The sequence below is a fragment of the Lathyrus oleraceus genome, chromosome 3 (assembly GCF_024323335.1).
Source record: "Lathyrus oleraceus cultivar Zhongwan6 chromosome 3, CAAS_Psat_ZW6_1.0, whole genome shotgun sequence".
In the NCBI taxonomy this organism is placed as follows: domain Eukaryota; kingdom Viridiplantae; phylum Streptophyta; class Magnoliopsida; order Fabales; family Fabaceae; genus Lathyrus; species Lathyrus oleraceus.
This window is the reverse complement of record NC_066581.1, coordinates 143,804,023-143,829,472: the sequence shown is the minus strand read 5'-3', so window position 1 is coordinate 143,829,472 and position 25,450 is coordinate 143,804,023. Positions and strand designations below refer to the sequence as shown.

At 38.8% G+C, this 25,450-nt stretch overlaps 2 protein-coding genes across 2 annotated transcripts; one reads left to right on the top strand and one right to left on the bottom strand.

The window, feature by feature from the left end:
* Window positions 1-1,285: 1,285 nt before the first annotated feature.
* On the bottom strand, window positions 1,286-1,936 carry LOC127130094 (asparagine--tRNA ligase, cytoplasmic 2). The gene has a single exon (XM_051059164.1). It carries the CDS (start codon window positions 1,934-1,936, stop codon window positions 1,286-1,288), a length of 651 nt encoding a protein of 216 aa, XP_050915121.1.
* A 525-nt stretch (window positions 1,937-2,461) lies between these two features.
* LOC127130093 (zinc finger BED domain-containing protein RICESLEEPER 1) lies at window positions 2,462-6,745 on the top strand. Its single transcript, XM_051059163.1, has 4 exons — window positions 2,462-4,100; window positions 4,610-4,753; window positions 4,835-4,914; window positions 6,419-6,745. The coding sequence occupies exons 1-4, from the start codon at window positions 2,462-2,464 to the stop codon at window positions 6,743-6,745; spliced, it is 2,190 nt and encodes a 729-aa protein (XP_050915120.1).
* The last annotated feature ends 18,705 nt before the right edge of the window (window positions 6,746-25,450 follow it).

Genomic DNA, 25,450 nt, shown 5'->3' with positions numbered 1-25,450 from the left:
GGTAACCAACTACCCTCTAATGATATTGAAATGTAATATATAGACCCAATAATAGTGAATGGAGAAGTAGAAGTTGTAATAGAAGAACAAGATGTTGTTTATGAGTTGAAGTAATGGAAAATGCACTGATAATGTATACCTTAGGTGAAGGACTTTCAATGAAAGCAATTAAGAAATACACGGTGAATGTATGGAACTTTGTATCTCTACCTGAACTATACTACAATGAAGATGAATATTTCATTATATGATTTAGATTAGGGGTGGCAAAATGGGTCCGGCCCCCGGGCCATGCCCGTTTTACCCGTCATATTTAGTGGGCCGGGCCTGGATTTTGTACCCGCGTATTTATGTATGTTCGCCTTGCCCCGCCCCACAAAAAATGGGGCGGGCCTAAGGCGGTCGTGGTCAGCCCGCGGGCGGGTATAAATTAAGAAGATCTATCTCTCATACCAAAATTAGGGTTACATTGATCTCTCATCTCTTCGTCAAACTGAGTTATTCTCTGGAAATTACATCTATCTCTTCATCAGCCTCACAAACGGTTTCACTCTTCAGTCTCACCTCTCTCTTCGTCGATATGGCCTCTCTCTTTGTCGGTCACACGGTTCAGGTGATTTTCAGCTTTCTCTTCGTCGACCACATTGATGAAATTTATGAATTTTGTTTTTGATAAAATAAATTAAAGAAAATAACTACTACAGTAGTATAATGGTGGATTGGGGTCCAGTTATGGTGATAGCAGAATTTCAGTTATTGGTTGGTTGAGAAACGGTTAGAGGTGAAGAATTCAAGTAATGAGGTTTGTTAGCAGGGAAGAATTTCGGTTATTGGTTGGTTTGTTAGCAGGGAAGAATTTCGGTTATTGGTCCAATGGTGGGATTAGGATGAAGCTCTTAATCAGCTGATAAAAGCAAATAAAACGGTAAGTTGAATGAGGGCTAGACCAATTAGTGGATTAGGATGAAGCTCTTAATCAGCTGATAAAAGCAAATAAAATGGTAAGTTGAATGAGGGCTAGACCAGTTAGTGGATTAGGATGAAGCTCTTAATCAGCTGATAAAAGCAAATAAAACGGTAAGTTGAATGAGGGCTAGACCTTATAGATAGCACTCTGTGCATAGGTGAATTAATCAAAAGTTGGCTGCTTATTACAGTGGTTCATTATAGAATCTATAGCGATATAAAACAGAGGCCTATAAATATAACTTACCCCAGATTCAATGGCTCATTCAATTTTCCATGCCTCCCAGCCCAGCTGAAGAAAGTAACTGGTGAAATGCGACTATTCCCTCAAGGCTGTTTTGCCTAAGGAAATGGAGGTAGAGTTGGCAAATTCAGCTGTGTCTTGGCTAGTAGGGAGGTACTCAGCAAAAGCCATTTCAGCCTCAACCATCCACATTTCTGCAGCATGTTTTGCAGAATCTGTTTTATCTGCTTTAAATCTAGGTCCAAACGAGTACACATTACCAAGAGCAGATGCGAAACTCTCGAGATGTAAGCGACCAGAAACAGTCAAATAAGTTTTGGTAGAGAAAAAATCTTCAGAAGAGTCTACTCTATCATGCTTTAATGAAGTTCCAAATTTTTTCTTTTCTCTTCGTTCCAATTGTAATGCCAGTTCATTAGTTTTATGCAGATCCTGAATTGCTGCCGCCAAAGCTTCCTTGTTGCTTTCACTTCTTTTTAAAGTTTCAACTAGTTTGCTTTTCTCTTTGACAGCTTCCTTCATAGTTTCAAGGTTAACACCTTCAGTCTCATAAATGATACTCAGCTTCTCCTTGTCTGCTTTCTGATTCCCGGTAGTTGTAACCTGGAACATGTTGCTAAATCCTTCGGAGTCTGTGGTTGTTATAGTTGGTACTTGCACATCAAAAAATGCATGATCCTTGAAAAATGAGTGAGTTGCAAACGACAAAGCACTGCGAACTCGCATGATAGTTGCTACCTATTATATGAGCCAAGTGTTACTCATATAATAGAGATCTCATGTTTTCAGTGTTAGCTGTTAGCTTAATACAGTTTTACTTTTTTTTTTTAACACAATTCACTTGTTTTTAATTACTGTTTTTAGTATTACTGTTTAGCTGTTTAGGAAATCCTACCTAATGGCATGTTTGAGAAATTCAATATATTTGTTGAAATGTTAATATATTACTGTTCTTGTCACAATGTTGAAATAAACTAACTATACATAATGTTGATATATATTACTGTTCTTGTCACAATGTTAATATATTACTGTTCTTGTCACAATGTTAATATATTACTGTTCTATTATTTGAATAAAAATAAACTAACTATACATAATGTTGAAATAAAGTTCATAATGTTGATATAAAGTTTCTATTATTTTGGTTGCTTGGGTTTGTTTGGTGCATGTATAATTGGAAGATTAAGATTGCATGTTTTATAATGTTATTTTAATTTCTTTTATTTGGATACATAGGTGATAAATGAAATGGATTCAGAAACCATTGGTAATGAAATTGTAGATGAAGTGAATATGGTTGATTTAGAGAATGAAACAATTCAAGGCGTAAATGAACTAAGAAGAATTGAAGATGATGTTTTACCTAAGTCTAAGAAGGCCAAAACATCAAGTGCTGATTGTTGGAAAGTGTTTACTAAACTTGGGGCGGATAAAGATGGGAATCCATTGGCTAAGTGCAATGGTTGTTCAAAGATTTTGAAGGGTGGCGATAGGAATTATGGTACCACGAGTTTGAATCGTCATATGAAGAAGTGCCCTAAAATCAAATATGCTGATGTAGGTCAAGTAATGATGGACTTGCAAGGTAGACTCAAGAATCTTACAATAGATAAAAAGGTTTCTAGATCAATGTGTGCTACTGCAATCATTGCACATGATTTACCGTATAAATTTGTGGAGTTTCAAAAAATTAGGGATTGGATGAAATATTTGAACCCTGACTTTTCTCCTATTTCAAGAAATACCGCTAAGGTTGATGTTGATGAAATATTCAAGACAGAGAAAGAAGCTCTTAAGAAGGAGTTAGCTAATATTCACTCTAGAATTTCACTAACTTCTGATATGTGGACAGCTTGTACAAGTGAAGGTTATATTTGCTTGACTGCTCATTATGTTGATTCCAATTGGAATTTGAAGAGTAAGATTCTAAACTTTTGGCATATGCCTCCTCCACACACAGGATATGAAATGTCAAAAAAGATTCTTGACTTTTTATCAGATTGGGGAATTGAGAAGAAGATTTTTTCACTCACATTAGATAATGCTTCTGCTAATGACGTGATGCAAGCTCATTTGAAAAGACAACTTGTCTTGCAAAACTGGTTATTATCTGAGGGAGAGTTCTTTCATGTTCGTTGCTCAGCGCATGTTTTAAATTTGATTGTGCAAGAGGGTTTGAAAGTAATTGGTGATGCATTGGAAAAGATTAGGGAAAGTGTCAAATATGTGAAGGGCTCTGAGGGTAGAATGAAAAAATTCAAGGAATGCATTGAACTCATTGGCGGTATTGAAACATCGGCTGGTTTATCTTACGATGTTTCCACTAGATGGAATTCTACTTATTTGATGCTTCAAAGTGCATTGAAGTACCGACGTGTATTTGCAAGCCTTAGTTTTCATGATGATAATTATAAGGTTTTCCCTTCCGAAGAAGATTGGAAAAGAGGAGATAAGATATGCACATTCTTGTTGCCATTTTATGAGACAACAAACTTAATTTCCGGAACGTCTTATCCTACTTCCAATTTGTATTTTTTGCAAATTTGGAAAATTCAGTGTGTTTTGATGGCAAGCATCAAAGATGAAGACACTCTTATAAGAGACATGGCTGAAAGAATGATGATCAAGTTTGAGAAGTATTTGAGTGATTATAGTGTGGTTCTTGCTCTAGGAGCGGTTCTTGACCCAAGGATTAAGCTTACCTCTTTGGAATACATGTATGAAAAAGTTGATCCACTTACCTCAACAATTAAAACAAATGAAATCAAGCAGAAATTATACACTCTCTTTGAGATGTATCGACGCCTTCATACTTCGTCTTCTACAACCTCCCAAACTCCATCTTCCATCACTAGAGGGGAATCAAGTTCACACGCGTTAACTAAAAGTTTGTTCAATGTATGTAGCCTCCTCTAATTATTAACTTGCTTTAATATGTTACATGTTGTTAAACGCTTTAATAACATGCTCTAAATTGCCAAATATGCTGCTGTTAAATATAAGAAACATGCTGTCAATTGTTACATGCTGTTAAATGTTGTTATAACATGCTGTAAATTGCCAAATATGCTGCTGTTAAATGTAAGAAACATGCTGTAAACTGTTACATGCTGTTAAATGTTAACATGCTGTAAATTGCCAAATATGCTGCTGTTAAATGTAAAAAACATGCTATAAACTGTTACATGCTGTTAAATGTTGTTATAACATGCTGTAAATTGCCAAATATACTGCTGTTAAATGTAAGAAACATGCTGTTAAATGCTGTTATAACGTGTTGTAAATTGTTATACATGTTGTTGTTTAATGTAAAAAACATGTTGTTAAATGTTGTTATAACATGCTGTAAATTGACAAATATGTTATTGTTTTTTACATTTTGTTCTTCAATGTTAGGCATCCCTATTACTACTGTTGCATCTGAATCTGCTTTCAGTATTGGTTTGATCATTCTAAACAAATATAGAAGTCGCTTGTTGTCGAAGAATGTAGAGGCATTGATTTGTACTCACAGTTGGCTTCACGGTTTCAACAGTTTTGGTACATAATCAAATATTAAAGTTTCTTTTAATACTTTGTGATTCTTATAATTTTGTTACTTACACTTAATTTTTTTTATAGATGTAGTGGGTGATGATGAAGATAATGATGATGGAAGCTTGGCGAAAAATATTACAACTGAAGCATCATATGTTCATGACGTAAATGAAGATTGATGAGTGCATCTTTTATGTTTGTAGAGAATTTAGAGATTTTTGTGTTAGATTAAACTATTTATGACTTCTTTCATAACTTTTGTTGAATTTATGGAGTTGAACTTTTGTTGAATTTGTGGTGTTGAACTTATGTTGAATTCGTGATATTTAATTTAAGGTTTGTTGAATTTAATTATTGGATGTAGGATAATGATAGTGATTTTTATGCAATGCAAGTGTGTTTTTACATACATTATTTAGCAAAGACTTTATTAGATTTTAGTAGTATTAGGATGTATGAGTACTTTTTTTAAATTATATCATCATGAGTGAAAAAGGTTTTTTTTAAAGAGAATAACGGGCATGCCCGTCATTAAATGGGGCGGGCCTAGTAAGTGAGCCCGCATCTCTACCTTTGACCGCCCCGCCCCACCCCGTTTTCTTACGGGCTTTTGTGGGGCGGGCCTAAACGGGGCGGGCATGCCCGTTTTCCACCCCTAATTTAGATGAAAATTAGATAGGGACACAATTCTTATGAGAGGACCCTATATTATATACCATAAGCCTATGTTTTTGCAAGAATTGGCACCTGAGTTTAGCTTGAAAAATTGTCTTCTAAGAGTTTTACCAATGTGGGTGATGTTCCCCCAATTACCATTAGTCTTTTGGAGGGAGAAGAGCATTGGGAAAATTTCTAGCGCCATTGGGAAACCGACGATGACTAATGAGTGCACAACTAAAAAACTAAGGGTGTCATATGTTAGAGGTCTTATTGAAGTAGATATAACACATGAGTTGAAGGATTATATAACTATCATGGACCCCAAAGCAAATAAGATTATGCAGGAGATGGAGTATGAGTGGTAGCCTTCATTTTTTACAACTTGCCAAAAGGTGGGGCATGAATGTAAAGAGAATGTCAAGCAGAGTAAGAAGTAGCAGTATCAGAGCAAACGAATATGGATTGAAAAAAACTGACAAAGACAAGGTCACACAGCCTGAGCACACAAATACAACATAAACACAATGAGAAGTGGCAATAGAAACAATTGCAGGCAAGCCAGAATTGACACTTGTAGGATCAAAACAAAAGGCCAAAGAAAGGATAACTGAATGGAACAACCCAATAAAGATAGGCAACATTTTCTTTGGATGAAAAAATGGGTTGGAAGTGTTAAGAAATGGAGAAAACTCGGGCTCAACTGATGAAAAAGCCCCATAATGCTATCATGGAATATTAGAGGGTTGAATAAAAGGGAAATATATGTAGAGGTAGCTGCACATATAAAAAACCTTTAAGTGTCTTGTGCTGCCCTACTTGAAACTAGAGTAAAGTGCAAATAATGCCAAAAAAATTAGAATGGAATTTGGGAGTGATCGGAAGTGGCTAGAAAATTAAACATACCACCATAATGGTAGGATTTCGATTATGTGGAAAAGGAATAACATGGATGTCAGAATGATTGATTTCTCAGACCAATTTATACACCGTGAAGTTTACAATACATAGGGCAAGATCACCAACTGGTTGAAAGTGATATATGCTCATAATCAGTTGCACAACAGGAAGAATCTTTGGAAAGATATTAAGAATTGTGCAACTGGAGCTCAAGAGCCTTGGATAGTCATAAGAGATTTTAATAATGTGCTAAAGGTGGAGGATAGAATTGGAGGCAACAATGTTCAAGAAGTTGAGTGTGCTGATTTGGAACACATGATGGAAGAAATTGGTCTGTTTGAACAAGAAACTACAGGGAATCACTTCACTTGGTCTAATGGCCAAACAAATGGAATGATATACTCCATAATAGACCAAGCCATTTGTAACAGGGAGTGATTCTTAAACTATCCTCATTGTGTCATTGAGGTACTCATCACTCATATATCTGACCATGCTCTCCTCATAGTAAAACCAATGGGGCCTAGTACTACACATAACAGGTACAAAACACAATTTAAATTCTTGAATTGTATTATCGAAAATCAAGAATATCTTTCTACAATTGCTAATAGCTAGAAAGTAGAAGAAATAGGCATCCCAATGCATATAGTTTGGAGGAAACCAAAAGACTTCAACCACTCTTGAGAGCTATGATGAAACAAACAACTGCAGGGGTTAAGAAGATTCAAGAGAATAGAAAGAAGTTAACACAAGAAAAACAACTTTTTGCAAATGATTTATTCAATCAGGAATATATTGCTGCTGCCAAGCACTAGTTAGTAATAAAAACAACTCAACTGGAAGAACAAATTTTATTACAGAAATTAAAGATCAACTGGTTACATCTTGGAGATGGAAATAATGTTTATTTCCATGCCACTATCAGAGGGGAAAATAAGAAAATTGGTATACACAAGATATTGATCAGAATGGTAGAGTCATCATTAAGCACAAAGAGATAGAAAAAGAACTACTCAATTTCTATGGGGACCTAGTTGGAAATTCTTCCCCGAGACTCATATAGGTGGACAAGGTGGCATTAAAGTAGGTGTCATACCCCAATTTTGTCCATGCATTTAAAATTTTTATGCAACCAACTTCATTTTGTTTTGCTTAGAATAAAATTTTGGTTTTACATACTGACAGTTGAATCAATTTCTTAACCCCACGTAAAATTAGTGAACAGTGTTTTCAGGTTTGGACATGAAACTGTCTGTTTTATTGATCTACATTACACATAGTTTAATATGGTGTGCTCGTTTTATTTTTTCACGCATTGGCGCGGTCACATTTTGATCAGTGCGAGCCTTTTCATCCGGGTACTTTTAACTATTGTTATACCCCAAAATTTTCCCTCCCCTTTCTTAATTATTCATCCAATTACTTGATCAGGAGATCACTTGCATACATTCATAATTCATCCACATGCATCATTCTCATGGATTCAAAAAAAAACTTGGGCTTATGAAGCTAGGGTTGGTGTGGATATCACAGCTCAAAGGCATGGTCTAACCATATCATCAGCATGGGGGATGTGAAACCCTAATGATGGTGGTGAAGGCTTGAAATCAACAAAAATGTGACCAGACAATCCTCTAGGGTCTTCAAAACCCTAATTTCTCAAGGCATGATCTCATGGAGCTTCCTCAGGCCTTGTCTTGGCCTCTAAAGCCCTAATCAGGAGATGGTGAATTAGATGAACTTGGTAGCCTGACTATGCATCCACGACTCCTCAATCTTCACACATTATCAATATGTTGGGCCTAACCTTACTTTGGGTTTATATGAGCATTGGTCTTGGTCTAAATTCATGGTGTTATTCATGTGATTGTGGATACACCTATGGTCCTAGTCATCTAAACAACCAAACTTCTTGTGTCTCAAGCCACTTGCTAGTCATGTCATTGATTCATGAATATTACATCAAAACCCTAATCTTATGATCTTATTTCATGGCCTTGTTAACATGCATTATCAGTCAAATTATTTTCTTTTCAAGAGTCAAACATTCAAGTAATGAATAAACCAATTGTGAAACAAATTTCAAATCATTTTTCAAACCATTTCAATCCATTTCATGTCATTTTAAACCATTACATGTGATTCTACACAAGAAAATACAAGTCTTGACATTTTTGACCAAATGTTGACTTTGGTCAACAGTTGACTTTTTGGTCAACTTTGACCAAAGTCAACCCAAAATTTCACCCTAACCAACAATTCATTGTCCATTTACAAAGAAAATGAGATTTTGACCAATTGTTGACTTTGGTCAACAGTTGACTTTTTGGTCAACTTTGACCAAAGTCAACCCAAAATCTCAAAGCCCTAATTTCCCAATACTAATCCTAATCACATCATATTGGTCTTGATCCACCATCCAAAGGCCATGATTGCTTGCTTTCACCTTGTTTCTTCATTCACAAGTAACCTTGTAAATATCATGACCATTTCCATAAACCTACAAAACACCTGCATAAGATCCAGCCCTGCAATCAGTACATGAACCCATTCATACAACTACATAAACATTTCCTAAGACACCTTGAAGACCAATTGGCCAAAATTTAGCAAGAAAAGCTTACCATGGTTGCAAGCATATGAACTTTGTCTTGCCTTGCTTGCTGCAACATACCTACACATGTCTTGCTACATCATCATTGCAACAAGACCAACATTATACCAGATACAACCTGCAATAAACCATGGAAATACATGATCTATACAATGGAAATTCATTATGCTGGCCTTGCTGCTTCAGCAACCCATGTCACATCCTGCATCACCATATTGCCTTGCCTAGTGCTCATATCAGGCCAAGAACTGGTGGTATTGTCTCATGGGAGCTTCAACCTGGACACTCCCTTCTTACAGTATAAGACAACCTTGCCAATGCCAAAGGCAACCTTGCCAAGGCCAAAGGCAACCTTGCCAAGTCCTGCAGCTAGCATGGAAAAATGGAAGAAGTGGTGTACAACAGAAGTCATTAACCTGTTTCATTCACAAAATGGCCTTGTAACCACACTGCCCACCAACCTGCCTCACACTCCAGTCAGGCTTCCAAATTGGTCCTTGCAGCAGGTCAAAATGCAAAGTCCTGCATCAAGCCAAGACATCAATGTCGTCCAGCCTACAATCTTCACAACAACAATGTGACAACATGACCATTCTCAACCAAATCATGAACTAGGACATAAGCCAAATAAGGAAATCTTTTGGAGAAAAATTAGGATAGGTTTCCTGATGCTGCAATTATCCTACATAAGACCTAACATAAACCATAAGCCAAAATGATAAACCCAGTTACAAAGGAGACTTGGAAAGGTGACCATACAAGCCAGTAGCAGTTCAACATCACCAACCATGTCACCAAACTTGCTTCACCAAGCCTTGGACTACTGCACTAAGCCTTGAACCAACCAAACATCCTACACAATTACAAACCTTACAACAATCCAAGCAACAAACCCCACTAACATACCAAATCCATTACACATCATTTCAAACCAAATCAAAGTTACTTCATTTTTTATCCTGCAACAATGTTCATAAAACCTTGCCAACATCTAGCAGAACCTAAACTAAATCCACACCCTTCCAAAACCTTGCCAAGGCCAATTGCAACCTGCAACAGACAACCAACAATATAACAAGTACCAAGTATGAACCAACATTGCATAGCACATGAACCCAACCAAATGAGCTCATGACTGCTACAACCAAGTCACAAAAATGAGACATACCTCAAGGCTTGCAACAAGCCAAGTGGAGTCAGCAACACAGGACCGTCATTGATACAAGAATTTGGAAGCAAATGCTATGGTGACTGTGTCTTGTAGAAGCCAAAGTCAGCGTGAGCTTTGCACACAAAAACCATGATAAGCCACTCACCTACTGAACTGAAAAGAGATCCAACATGGCATTGCAAGACCATGGCCAAACTTGATGCAACAAAAGAAACAAGAAAACATTGAACCAAAGCATTGAACCAACGCATCATATTCATCCTTTCAAAATACAAACCAAAACACACTTGCAATTCAGCAAGTTATTTTTGATCTAAGGACCTCACCTCTTAATTCCAATTTAATATGTTACCTGCTATAGCCAGTTGGTGTATCAAAAACATCACATTCATCATTTCAATCCAGACCAAGGTCATTTAAGTTTGACCTGCAACATGAACAGCATGTCATTAAAAACCATTTCAACTTAACCTCAATCTCCTTCTAACCTGCAACAACCAGTTAAGTTTCAACTCACTCATTAACCAACTAAAACCAACCTAACTAATTGAGTTCATCAATCCCTAACAAACTGAGTTTTATGTTAACTCAGTTAGTCACACTTAACTAACTCCTAACCATACTTAACTAACTCCTAACTTCACTCCAAGGCTAAGATTTTCCAAACCTAAACTCTATTTAAACAATTCACCTCTCTCATTTTCATCACCCTTGGAAAGCTGCGTGAATTTGTGCATATTCTCTCTACAATCTCTTCCCTCACCCAACTCAGAGCTCTATTCTCTCTTAGAAGCCATTGAAGCTTCAATTTCGCTTGAGCTAAGCCACAACATTCATACTTTTCACTGTGCCAGTTCAGAAGAAGAAGAAGAAAGAGACGAAAAGAAAGGAAGAAGAAAGAATCCAGTTCAGAAAGCTTACCGGAGAATCTTTCGATCATCTTCTCCGGTATGTCATTTCCATTTCAGGGTCATTTCCTTTCTTTGAGCTCGCCAAGTTATAGTATCTGAAGTGGGGAGTAGAATCCCCATAGTTGTAGGGTTTGGTTTACGCCATACACCATTTAATTTAACTTATAGATGTTAGGGTTCCTCCATTTAGAGGTGCGATTCGGCCAACACAAGGAGTGCTTCCCCATTTCAGTTCCATATTCATGTTCATACTGGATTTGTGCTTCGATTGAGATGGAGATTTTGACTATAAGCCAACACCGGCGCCAGCGACGGACGCCGGCACGGTAAACCAAGGTGAGCGACGATGAGGATTAAGCGCACATATGGAGTTCATTTGAAACTCTGTTGACTTGGACAAGTCAATAGAGATGTGAGGACTTGGGCTCATTTTTCTAGAGGCCCATTGATCTTTACTTACCATACACCACGCCTTACTAATACACCTCCAAAGGGTTTAGAAAGGAAATGGAATTGGGCTTCATTAGGCTCACTAGGATTTTTGCTGATTTACCATACAATTCCAAATCGCCCCCCTGTTTTGAACGCTTGGATGTTGTTTGGGCTCAGGCAGCCCATTCTTGTTTTTGCTGCGCACACCCCGTTTTTTAGACATTCACTGGTTGTACCAAAAATAACAGTGGACTCTTCTTGTAGCCCAATAACCATTTTACCATTCACACCTCCTTTTCCATTTTAATTATTTTCTTTTATTTCCTGTTTTTGTTTTTTACATTTTAATTAGGTTAATCAACATATTATTAGGCCAATTAGGTTCATCTTTGAAATTAGTTTAAATCTTGATCATTAGGGTTTTGCAATTTGATTAGAATTTAATTAGAATTTTAATTAGAATTTTAATTAGGACTTTAGTTAGAATTTTCTAATTAGGAACAATTTAGGCTTGATTAAATTCAAAAATACATCATTTTTCAACATTAGGTTAGGACCAACTTTAGACCATAAAGTTTGACACATTTTACAATTGACCATTTTGCCCTTATGGGCTTATTTTTGGTATTTTATGATAGAGTGGCATGATCCCTTTAGGATTAGGAGGTGACATAGAATTTAATCATCTCCTTATAATTTTAGGGCTCATACATAGGCCTTTTAATCAATATTTTGACTAATTTGCACATGCTCCCTTAGGACTTCTAACTTAGAATTTTTAATTAATTTCTAATGCATGATCCCTTAGGGTAGTTTCTAACAATTACTAACTTTGATTAGATCCAAACCTAGTTCCCTAAAAACAAAATAAAACCCATGGTTAAATTGATCAAAAGCAATTTTGATTAATTAAATCCTTTGAACTTGTATTATCCCACAGTCTAAATTGAGTGACCAAAAGATCCTTGGTCACTTAATAAGACTTTTCTTCCAAGCTGTGGAGCTCAAGGCCTCAAGACAAGATCTTCAATTAAGGCATCCTCAGTCATACCAAGCAGCGGATTATTCAAGCACATCAAAGGTGGCATCTCAAACACTTATTAACTCAAAGTTAGAAGAGTGTGACATGAACCTTAAGCAATAGAGAAGGAGTGGGACTGGAGTATTCCTACCCCCATTTTGAGTATCTTTGGGTATGGGACGTATGACCCAGCGCTCATCGTATTCATCTATGTTCACAGACTTTAGCACAATTCTAACCATACGATTAACAAGTCTCTCTCTTCACAAAGCAAAAACAACAAGGACCACGCCAACAACTTATCAATCATGAATCAAGTTGTACGATACGAGCCTTAAGTAATAGAGAAGGAATAGGACTAGAGTAGTCCTACCCCCATTCTGAGTATCTTTGGGTATGAGACGTATGACCCAGCGCTCATCGTATTTGCCTCTATTCATAGGCTTTAGTATATTTCGAATCGAACGATTGATAAGGTCTTCATCTTCAACACAAGAAACAACTACAAAGACTCTTCTCTCTCCACTTGAAAGTTAAGATGAGAATTACATGCCACGAGCCTTAAGTGGTAAAGAAGGAATGAGACTGGAGATTTCCTACACTAATTCTGGATATCTTTGGGTGCAAGACGTTTGACTCGTTGCTTATCGTATCCACCTTTACCCATAGACTTTAGTGGGATTCTCATCCAGTAACTATCAAGTCTATCCATTCTATTCAACTTTCAATCATTTCAATCATCCATTTCTTTTGCCTCCATCACCTTCTTTTCAGCCCTAGTGGGTTGAACTACGAAAGCTCTGATTTCCTTATTGCACTATAAGGATACGTAGGCATGAGAACCCAGTTTCTTCGTGAGTTACCCTATTTATCAATCAATCATTCTCCATTCATTCAATCTATACCATCTTTTTGAGATCAATCATACTTATCCTTGGACTCCTTATCTATCCTTTTAGGACGTCCTAATGATAGTCCATCTCTTCATCCTAGAGTTATTTGGGCAAACAACCTCAAACACCTAATCCAATCTTTCTTTTTGGCTTTACCTTATAGTGGCGGCCCGCTGGTCCACGTATTGGTAAATGCCTACCTTGCTCTTCGATTAAGAGTATATCCTTCTCTTGGATCCAAGATACTATCCTTATTTGATCTCGAATTGTTAATTCCCTAGAAAGTGATATATTACTCCTTGCACTCCAGTACTACAATCCTCCCTTGACGAAGTGTTTGTCTTGTGAGCCCCCGTTGCTTAGACAAAGGTCTCTCTCTATTCTCGTAGTTCCGAACTACGGTTGCTCTTATTTTCTCATTCCACAATGAGAATACATAGGCACGAGGATGTGAATCCTTGGTGAGCATACTTCTAATTATTCCTCCTCCGCCTTCGGGCATCATTCATATCTTTCACTTTTCATTACCTACCTTCGATCATAAATCGTTCACCCAGTGACATACTGTCTCTTTGCCATCGAATTAAACTTTCTTTGGAATTATATACATATACCCTTTTAGGACACCTAATGTAGTCCGTCTTTCTACCTAGAGTTGTTTGGGCAAACAACCCCAAACACTTAATTCCTTCCTTTTTTAGATAACCCTCTGTAGCGGTTAAAAGTTGTTTCCCTCTATGGTAGAAATCCCATTTCTCTTATGGATTCCAATACACTTTCACCTTTCGGTTTCAAACAATACTTCTTCAGTCACTTATTTTCAAATACCCAATTCTGTGACTTCAGTCACTTCATTCCATTCATCTTCATAATACATTCATAATCTACCTTCATTCACTCCACGTGATATACCTATTATTTGAGCCAAATACACTATACCTTTGTGCTCTATCTTGTACCTCCTTGTGAACCAAGAGTTGTTTGGGAAAACAACCCCAAACACCTAATTCATTCCTTTTTCGGTTGCAGCGCCGTAGGCCCTCACTTGTTGGTTCATACCTGTTTACTCTTGGGTTCATATTTCACCCCTTGTTAGAGTTCAAACAACATTATCCTTTGGTTCAGACCATACTTCTATCACACTTCTTTCCACCTCCCACTTCTAGTTCCTTGAACTACGAAGCTCTGAATTCCTCATTGCACTATGAGGATACGTAGGCATGAGGGCCAAAATCCTCACCGAGCACTTTATCTATTTCTCTTCTTTCCCATTCTTTTACGAGTAATCCTTAGATAACACCTATTTGAGCGAGAACAACCAAAACGGTTCCCATGGAGTACCATGGATGTTTGGGGGTGCTAATACCTTCCTCTTGCATAACCGACTTTCTTACCTAGTATAGCTCTTTTCCCCGGGTTTTTCCATGTTTTCCCTTCCATTTGGGGATAAATAAAGTTAGATGGTGACTCTGTTGTATGTCCGAGCGTGCGATACGTTCAGGTATATTTCCGCTAGCTTCAGCTGGCGACTCTACCGGGGACACTTCGCTACTCAGAGTGCTTCCTAGTCGCTAAAAGGAGTCGAGCCTAATTTAGGTTGTTCCCTCGCTAGTTTTAGGTGCTTATCTTTATAGATTTACTCACTTTTATTTATCGTGTTTCTTATTCTCTTTACGTTATGGATATATCTGTTGTGTTGTTGTTGGGATGGGTTAGTGTAGCGGGGTATTCGTTACCATTGGAGATATTGACTAAATCCAAGGTAAATCATACAAAGTCGAGTCGCCACCGCACTTCTATTTATCCAAAGGAATGGTTAGAAAGCGAACAAAAACCTAAAAGTTTTACAAACAAAACTAGTAAAAGAAACAGAGATTTGGGTAAGGGGGTTAGTTATGCAATGGGAAGGTGTTAGGCACCCAAAACATCCTAGGTACTCCTAGGGAGCCCTTTTCATGCTTGTTGCAAAGGTTATTGTTTTTGTGAAAATTTTATTTGTGCAAACATGATTGAAGAGATGAGAAGAGAATATACAAGTTATTTAAATTTTGTGTTTGGATGGATAAACCCATTGCCTACGTACCCTCTTATAAGAAGATTAGGATCAAAACCTCGTAGTTCGGGGTAAAAATCTCAAAAACAAATGAGTGGATTGATTGGTCCAAAAGCCTTAAGGTCTTTTGTTATCAAAGGGAGAAAACTCAACCTGAAAAACCACAAGTCCACCATGTGAGGATAGCTTCAACATGCTAGTGAGGGGTTAACCCTATAATAAGCATGGAAGGCTCATTGTCCATCACTAAGGACATAGGTGAGTATTACATCTACCACAAAGATAACTCAAACCTAATAGCTAAAGGTTATGGAAAATTTGATTAAGAAGTGATCATTGAAACCACAAAAGAAACATTTGAATGGGTTATATTTACAAATTAGAAGTATATACAAAATGGTCAAAGTTGACTTAAAGATTCAATTCAAAATGAGTATTATGAAAAGAAAGTTTGAAAATCAAAAGCATAAGACTTAGGTTTCTAATGTTGAAAACAAAGTCAAATGTTTACACAAAAAGAGTTTTGGCTTGGGTTAGGGTGGAGAAATAAAGAACAAGGGTTAAGTCCTAAAGAGAACAAAAAGGTGACGGTTAAGAAATGAAACCACACTAGGAGTTCCTCTCTTGAGATCATATAGATGATCCAAGTGGTTCCCATCCTTTGGAATAAGCAAGCTTAAAGCATAAGCAATCAACCAAGTCTCATAAGAGATCCTCAAATGTATCTTGTATCTCACTTGAATGAACATGATAATGATCCTCAAATTAAGCTCAAATGGAAACTCCTAGTTCAAGAGCACACACATCAAAAGTTCACAAGCAAACAAACAATCACACACTATATACATACAAAAGGCTCAAACAATGGGTGAGCTTTAACCAAGAGGGGTCATGTCAACCTCGACAAACAAGCCAAACTGTACAAGGGTAATTTGTAGCTCTTAACCACTAACATTGAAAGTTAGGGTGAAGCTGATCAAAAATGGTAATGAGGATGAGACCTCATGCTCTTAACCCTGACCTGGGTGACCTCATGACAAAGAAAGCGTGGGGATCCAGAAAGTGAGATCCTATTCCACTTGACAGACACTGGACAAAGATCTTGGGTACATGTTCAGAAGCATCAGCACGTAGTGCGAGCATAAAGAACGACTCACTGAATAATGGGGGATTGGCTACTAATCCCTTTTATCCGTCAATTGCCTCAACTCTTGGAGGTCTTATCAAGTAACACATGCCTCATCTTGGAGGTCTTTGGCACAATTCTAAACAAACACATACAGAGCCTCTGAAGGAGGACTTTCCAGCAAAATGCCTGCCAAAAAGGTGACAGGACTTCCAGACTACATGAAGTAAGAAGATAACTACCTAAGTGGTGTGTCAACCATAATCCAAAGCTTAAGCAAAAGCAAAAGCAAGCAAGCAACTAAGGTACCTGTACAAAAGCTAAACAGTTAATATTTCAGTTATAAAACCAACAGACAAATAGTGAATCCTTCCAACAATTACACAATCCAATGAACAATGCCCAAGCATTCAAATGAACTCATGAGCTCAAGCACATCACTTAAAATCCTACAAAACAAACACATGTTAGAACTCAAATCATTTGCATCTCACAAAGTGAGACCAAATCAACCATCAATGCTAAATGTCCAAACCTGAAACACAAAACAAGGTTAGTTTATGTACAAAACACTAGTACAAAGACTAGATTCAAAACCAAGTCAAATGACCAAAACAGAACCCAATCTATTACACAATGCACATTCAAACAATCCACAAAATGTCCTCAAAAGGACCAGCATCAAATCAAAAAGCAAATGCCTCAAATGGCTCATGTAATGCAATGACCAAAAAATGTGCACAAAATGAACTTCCAAATTAGAAAATTCAAATCAAAACAGAAATGCATGAAAAGACTTTGATATTTTTTGTACAAGTTTCTCATGTCATGAACAAGAAATATGCAAAAGATCAAATCCAGAAAGATTCAAATGCTATGTGAACAAAAATGTAACAATTCAATGTCAAAAATGTCACAGAAATTGTCACACTTTTCTCTATGTGTCAAAAATAATGATAGCTTATGAGAAAAATTCCAAACCAGTGACCAAAAATTCACATCATGTATGAACATCAAGCATGCAAAAAATTGGATCAAATGGATCAAGGATGAGGATTTCACAATGCATTGAATGCAACATATCAAATTAACACCACATGGATTCAAAAATTCACACATCACAAACCAGACATCAACAATTCATGAAATTAATACCATAAAACACTAGACATCAAAACAAAACTAGGAAAAAAAGTTGGAGCTCATTTGGATCATTTTTCTATTTTTAATGAATTAAACAAAATGACTAAAATAAATGGAATAACATGGAAAATATGGAGGGAAATTCAAATATTTGAATAAACTCAGAATAAACCACAAACGCATGATCTGGCGCGCAATTCACATCCACGGTCCAGGTTCAAATCCATGAAACGCATCGTTTCATTTAAACACCTCATAAGCCTAATCATCAGTCAAAGCAATGCGTGGCAATGTCAAAGCAATACAGTCCAATCATATGTCCAAGCAAGCACACACGTGGGAAACAGTCAGCATAAACCCTAGGATTTACAGACGCCGAAGCTACAGTCTCCGGTCGTCTTCTCCGGCCAACAAGCACGTCGGCGACAACCAAAAATTTCCAGAAATCAATAAGACCGGTACCATTCGAACCGTCCTCTCACATAGAATCCAAATATCAAATCAATTCATTCCAATTCTTCCTATATTGCACGGATCGAAGAGAAGCATAATCATGATCAAAACTTTCAGTCAATCATACATGCTCAATACTTAACCAAAATCAATTCTAAACACATGTACGAGCTCTACACAACAGGATCTACACATTTATGACCTTAAAACAGCAAAAAGAGATGATGAATTTTGAATCACCTTGAAGTGAAGGTTGCTGAAATCGTGCTCTCAAGCGCTCATAAGCTCCAGACCTTCTCATTTGATCTTGCCTTGAAGCTTTGTGCAAATAGGAACACTTGAAACAACCTGGATCTACTTCAAATTTCAAATTCCATCAACATGATATTGCTCTTGATCTGCATGAAATCTTGGTGAATTACTCCAAGTAATGGATGAATCTTGCTCAATGAAGCTCCAGGAACAAGAATATGCAAAGAGATTTGAGAATTGTGTGAAGAAAATCCAAATTCTAAGTGAGAGAAAATGGAGGGAGTTTTTGAATTTTCAGATCTGAATTGCTTCTGTTATGGCAGTTAGATTAGGGTTTGAGCTTATATATCCCATGCTAATGATGCTGCTAACCACATTTTCCATCCATTAATCATGATTAAGGAGTATTGGAGCAATTTGCAAAAATGCAAAATGAGCTAGCATGGCCAAAACACACATGCACATGCTCATGTTAAGCTTCTAATCCACTCAAAATTATCCAATGGTCATGCTTGAAGTGTCAATTTGCTTGCACCTTAAGCCAATAATGAATAATGAATATTTTCTTCAAAATGCACATGTGTGAAATAGTGAGAATACAAGCCATGATTCCTTTGCGCAATTGAGCCAAATGATATCATTTTGAGATGCCTTGAACATGAGGAGCATTTTGCAAAAAGAATGAACCAAATTGGAGCATTGTATCAAAAGTTAGGTCATTTTGAATTTCCATGCACACCTTGTGATCAAATGACCATAACTTCTCAACCAAGCATCATATGGACATGAATTAGGACTTTTTGGAAAGGGGAGACAAAGATCTACAACTTTCATGTTCACCAAAAATCCATTTGAAACCTCTTTTATGTTGACAAGTCAAGTTGAATGTGGACCAAAAACTTGCCAAATTTGGAAACTTTGAATTATAGGTCATTTTCCATTTTTAGTAACTTTTGCCATGACCTTTGAATCTTCAAGATGGAAGTTTAGAATGACAAATAGACCTTGTTTGAACATGATTGAGGTGTCTCAACTCATTTCCCCCACCTCATAGCCCTCAGTTGACTGCACAGTTGACTTTTTTGGTCCTCAGATGACCTTGAAATGTCTTGATGAACTTGAGCCTTTATCACTTCATGAAATTGCTCCAAAATGGAACTCTAGCTCATGTAAGCTCCTTGTAATGATCATGTGATCCTCATCTCAAGAAAATACCTCATCTCTTGCACAAAGGATCTCCTTGAAGCTCTTGACCTGGTGATTGCTTAAGCTACAAACAAAGATGTTAATGACATATTTTTGTGCTTTTGGTTAGTAGATAAAACAAGAAAAGCAATGATATAAAATTCAAGCATGCCTGGTGATCTCAAACCACTCACAAGAGATCCCTACCCAAAGGGAAAGGGAGCCAAGATGCTCAATGATCCTTGAGGCTATGCAATGCAATGCTATGGTGCCATGAGGGATCTTAGGGACAAAATTGGGGTCTTACAGTTAGACTACATGAAAGGAAATATCTGTAACCGAGCTTAGTATACACATAGGTTAGACTCGTGGATAGTCGTGTACATCTGCGTTTCGCGCGTTGGGTTGTCACGAGAGCCACACCCAGACTAGATTCACTTGGAAGTACTTTTGTCCTGTGAGTATTCACTACGGCATGGTATTTCCATTTCAGGTCGATGACTTTGGGAGACCTCCTAGGGACCACCTTGGAGCATAGTCCACACCTATGAGGGGGATATGGGTTTTTATTGCAGGAAACCATAGGCTCTACCTACCTTGATACTCATGTTACGTCGAACCTTTGAACTTGCAACATGTGGCACTTACAGATTGTTCAGAACATACCATAGTTTTGAATCCATGTGACTTATATCATCTCATCATTACATTATCATTCATCATGACCAAATTTTTTCATCTGCATGTCTTTTCCAGGAATCCAAGAGTCCAGTTTGTTTACTAAGCATTCAAAGCGAAACATGAATCCCGAGAGAAAGAACATCCATAATTACAAGTTTGTGGAACCTCAGTTGGTTGTCTTGAGAGGACTTGGGGCACGTTTAGATCTGGGACACAAAGATGACTTCAAGGAGGCTTATGGTAACCTTTTGGGCATTCTGAACACCAAAGTCAACATCACTGTTGTGCACACTCTGGTGCAATTGTACGACCCTCCACTGAGATGCTTTACTTTCCAAGATTACCAGTTGGCGCCTACATTGGAAGAGTACTCACATATTATGGGTATTAGGATCAAGAACCAAGTGCCATACATTCTCACTAAGGAACTTCCTAAATATCAAGACCTTGTTGAAGCTCTACACATAGGAAAGAAGGAAGTAGAACTGAACCTGAGGGCTAAGGGTGGAATTCATGGCTTCACATCCAAATTTCTAGTGGACAACGTTATTGCCTTCACAAAAGCTAGGAGTTGGACGACCTTCAATGCTAATCTAGCTCTACTCATCTATGGACTTGTATTGTTTCCAAATATGGAGGAATTCGTAGAGCTGGCTGCCATTCATGTCTTCCTGACTCAGAATCCTATTCCTACTCTTCTTGCTGATACTTATTACTCCATCCATGCGAGGACTTAGAAGAAGAAAGGGACTATCGTATGTTGTACCCCTTTGCTGTATAGATGGTTTATTTTGCATCTACCCAACAAAGGCCCTTTTGTTGAGAACAAAGACAACCTGAAGTGGTCCTAGCGGATCATGTCCTTGAAAGCCGAAGACATTTCTTGGTATTCTCGAGTTTACGATGGTGTCAAGCTTATCCTCAACTGTGTGGATTTTCCCAATGTACCTCTTCTTGGTACAAAAGGAGGAATAAACTACAACCTGAGGTTAGCACTACGACAACTAGGATACCCTATGACGGACAAACATGATCTCAAGAGTGTAGAAGGTTTTGTCTTATATGAAGAGGCCGAAGAGCCAAAACTGATCAAGAAGATAGTCAAGCCTTGGGGAGCGATTTGTCCTCAAGGAAGAGCGGAGATGGGTAAGAAGAATTATATCACCAAGGAAGCTTACACCCGTTGGGTCAAAGGCAAAGTTAGTGAGATTTTGTTCCCTTTCCGCCCCGAACCGTCCATGAACGTCCAACCTCTTGAACCAGTGAACCATCAAAATTTTGAAGTCGATGAATTGAAGAAGGTTATCAAGACCCTAGAGAAAGAGAATGTTGATCTCAAATATAGGCTTGGTAAGATCTCCTTGGAGAAAGAAACCCTGAAGTTCAACCTATATCAAAAAAGAGAGACAAAGTTCGTCAAGCAGATGATGAGGTACAAATAGAGGTATTCAAAAGACTCAAAGTGGGTGACACACTCAAAGGGACTTATGCCAGTTTGACAGCCAAAAAGAAGCAGTTAGCCGAGACTTAATACCGAGCCAACAAAGCGGAACTTGAACACATGGAACAAACCAAGAAACTCCAAAGTCTGCTAGAAGCTTGCAAGAAAGAGTTGAAGGATGAGAAAAGCCACACCAAGCAGCTAGAAGTCACCCTTCGCCAAAATCAGTACGAGTTGAACCAAAGACCATAAGAGATTCGAGAGCTAAAAGAGCAATCACATAAAAACCTGGAAGACACCAACGCACAAGTGATCAAGCATCCTAAAGATATCTCCAACTGAGAGAAGACAGTTATGAACAACGTTCCAGGCGAACTAGATCACGACTTACCACCTGAAGCGAGTGCGATATTGGGGAAGTGGAGTGCCTGCCCGTCCCCAAAATCTCAGGCTTATTATGAAGAGTTGCTATCAAAATGCTTCTAGTTGTTGCTCTTTAAGTTTGACTTGAATTTCACTAGGCTGAGGTCCGATAGGACCAATGTGATACTCTTGTAGCCCGATGGGCAGTTCCTTTACATGTACTTGTATTCTGATATAGAATAAAAGAGTTTCTCGGCTATTGGCTTCATTAACGGTCTCTCTTTATGCTTTGTACTTGCTTGTGTTAAATAAATAAACTCATGGATTCCTTGGAACTGTTTTCCTTTACAAAAAAAATGAAAAATAATAAATGTACGTATCAAATATTTTTGCATACATACATGCATCCACGCATGTATTTGTCAAAAGCCGCCAGAAAAAAATGCTTACACTCACCGTTTTTCCACAGCAACAACGATGACTCGTCATCAATATTACACTTGCTCCAACAAGTCAAAGGTCATGGCCGAATACAAAGTCGACAACGCTGCTGTCCTTGAGTCCCTTGCCCAGGTGCAAGGAGAAATGAACCTCTTCAGGGGAACATGGAGACTATCCTTGAGATTCTCCAAGCTCAGAGGACCCCTGCCTCTACTGCTGCCAACGTCACCCATGCTGCTGGGGTGACCAATCCTACTGTTGCTGTTGGCACTACCGTCGAGATTCCGGCGGAAACTGTGATGCCAAACTCTGGGAACTGTCAGGTGGTCCCTGTTGACTCTGCTAGGCTTGCTTACACCTACCCGTGGGGGATGCCCCCACACCTAGCTTCCAGTCTCACCCATGAGGGGTTTATTCCCTCATCTAGCTCTCTCTACCACTGTTGTTGATGGAAACGCTGGTTTCTCGTGGGGTGTTCCCACAACCCAGACTACTCCGGCCGATGCTGCCGATCTGAAGAACAACCAAGGTCAGGTCCCTGACGACACTCCTGGTGCTGAAGAGGATTACCGAGGCCCGCGCCACCACTTCTAGATTCCCACTCAGACTCCTCAAGCTACGAACACCAGTCAATTCCCGACCATCCCACTTGATTATCCTGGGGCAACCTCTATGCCCATGCTAATATACCTTGCACTCCAGCACGTGCAGACAGGGGCACCTCAGGCCCCCAATGCCCAGGATGGAGGGCAATACCCTCAGACGATTCATGTTTGTCAAATTGTGCCACCAGGTTTCTCTTACCCACCTCAGATGCAGTTCACCCCAAATATGCCGGCACCGATTGCTCTAGAAGCTTCCCGATCGGCCAGTCGGGTCGCTCCTCCCGTTGCTGATCTGGCCAGACCTGCGGATTACCAGCTCTTGGACGACAGAATAAGGGCCATCGAGGGTTTCTCTGCCTTCGGTATAGACGCTCGAGACCTCTGCTTGGTCCCGAACATGGTACTACCTCAAAAATTCAAGGTGCCTGTCCTTCCGAAGTACAAGGGCCTCATCTGTCCCCGCAGTCATATCACCATGTACTGTCGGAAAATGGCCTCATACATTGATAATGACAACCTCCTGATCCATTGCTTCCAAGATAGTCTGTCTGGGGCTTCCTTGGATTGGTACATGGGTCTAGAGCGCTCAAAGATCCGGTCATAGAGGGATCTCTCTGAGGCATTCTTGAAATAATACAAGTACAACCTTGACATGGCTTCGACAAGGCTTCAACTACAGAATCAGTCTCAAAGATCTAATGAAACCTTCAAAGAGTATGCTCAGCATTGGCGCGAGATGACGTTTAGAGTCCGACCAGCATTATCTGACAACGAATTGGTTGATATCTTCATGGGTACATTGCAAGGGATGTATTTTGAGAAGATGATCGGTAGTTCGTCAACCAATTTTGCTGATATGGTAACCATTGGGGAACATGTTGAAAGTAGGGTGAAGTCAGGGAAAATCATAGACACGACCGTACTGCAGACAACCAACAAGAGGCCGCATGTGGGCTTCGCTAAAAAGAAGGAGGGGGAAGCAAACGCTGTAACGGAGAAGGCTCGCCCCCGATATCAATTTCCGATGGCCCCTATGCCGTATTATCCATATCCGTACATCGCCGCAGCTTAATATCATCAACCTCCATTCCAGTACCAACCGCAAAAAGGTAATCAACAACCAACACACGCTCAGAAAAATCGGAACCAACAATATAATCGTGATAACAGAGGACAAAATCGAGGTCACAACAACAAAAACAATTTTTGTAATCGACCCCAAATCGATAAGATCCTGGTGCCGTATTCCGAACTGGTGCCCTATCTGATTCATGTGGGGGCTATTGTGCCAAAAGAAATATCCTCGGCCACTCCTCCATTTCGCGCCAAGCATGATCCTAATGCTTCATGTGCTTACCATGCTGGATTCATAGGGCATTCTACAGAAGACTGTTGGGCACTCAAGTACCAAATCCAAGATTTAATCAATCAAGAGATCCTGTCCTTCTCAAAGAAAAACCTAATGTAAAAATGAATCCTTTGCCGAATCACAGTGGCGCAACAGTCAACACTGTGATCGAAGAGGAGACCACCAAATCTATACTAAGGGTTGAAGAAGTGAAGACTTCGATGTCCATTGTGTTACAGAGACTTGAACAATTTGGGTTTCTGGAAGGTGTATATGATGATTGCGCAGTATGCGAGTTTGATCCGAACAATTGCAACAAGCTGAGGGGTTGTGTGCAAGAACTGATGAATCAAGGGTTAATATAATTCTCCAACTCTCAAGCAGTAGAAGAGGTGGCAGTAATTGAACCAATAACAATTGTGTACAGAAAAAAGAAGGTTGAAGATCCTCCCAAGAGAATTCAGCCGATTCATTTCCGTGTTCCCACTTTGTTCCTATATCAGAATACTAAGGCAGTGCCTTGGAATTATGAGACTACAATGTATTTCAGAGGAAAAGAAATCCGTATTTCTGACACAGAAATCGTCAACATTGTTGGAACGGGAGGCATGACTCGAAGTGGTCGTGTATTCGCTCCTAAATACACTCCTAGGGTGTCTCCAACACCCACAGTTATCCCGCCCAAGGAGAAGGTCATTCCTACTCCGACTCCGCAGGCAGGGGCAACTGTACATGTCACTCCGAACATGACGACTGCTCCGGTGTTGCCGAAGGTTATTGACAATAAAGCTGCAGAATCTGAAACATCCAAGGGTAAATGGCCAATGGTTGAGAAAGAATAGATTGAAGATCACAAGAAGAGTATCACTTTTGAGGAAAGCCCAGAATTCCTCAAATTGATCAAGAAAAATGACTTCAAGATTGTTGACCAATTGAATTAGACCCCCTCCAAAATATCAATTTTTTCTCTGTTGTTGAGTTCCGAGGCTCATCGCAAAGCATTACTA

Bases quoted from the DNA above. Each gene is read 5' to 3' on its own strand.
- LOC127130094 (XM_051059164.1), bottom strand. From the start codon at position 1,936: ATGCGAGTTCGCAGTGCTTTGTCGTTTGCAACTCACTCATTTTTCAAG.
- LOC127130093 (XM_051059163.1), top strand. From the start codon at position 2,462: ATGGATTCAGAAACCATTGGTAATGAAATTGTAGATGAAGTGAATATG. The intron at 4,101-4,609 runs GTTTGTTCAATG...CTTCAATGTTAG, and splicing joins TTCACACGCGTTAACTAAAA to GCATCCCTATTACTACTGTT. The intron at 4,754-4,834 runs GTACATAATCAA...TTTTTTTTATAG, and splicing joins TCACGGTTTCAACAGTTTTG to ATGTAGTGGGTGATGATGAA.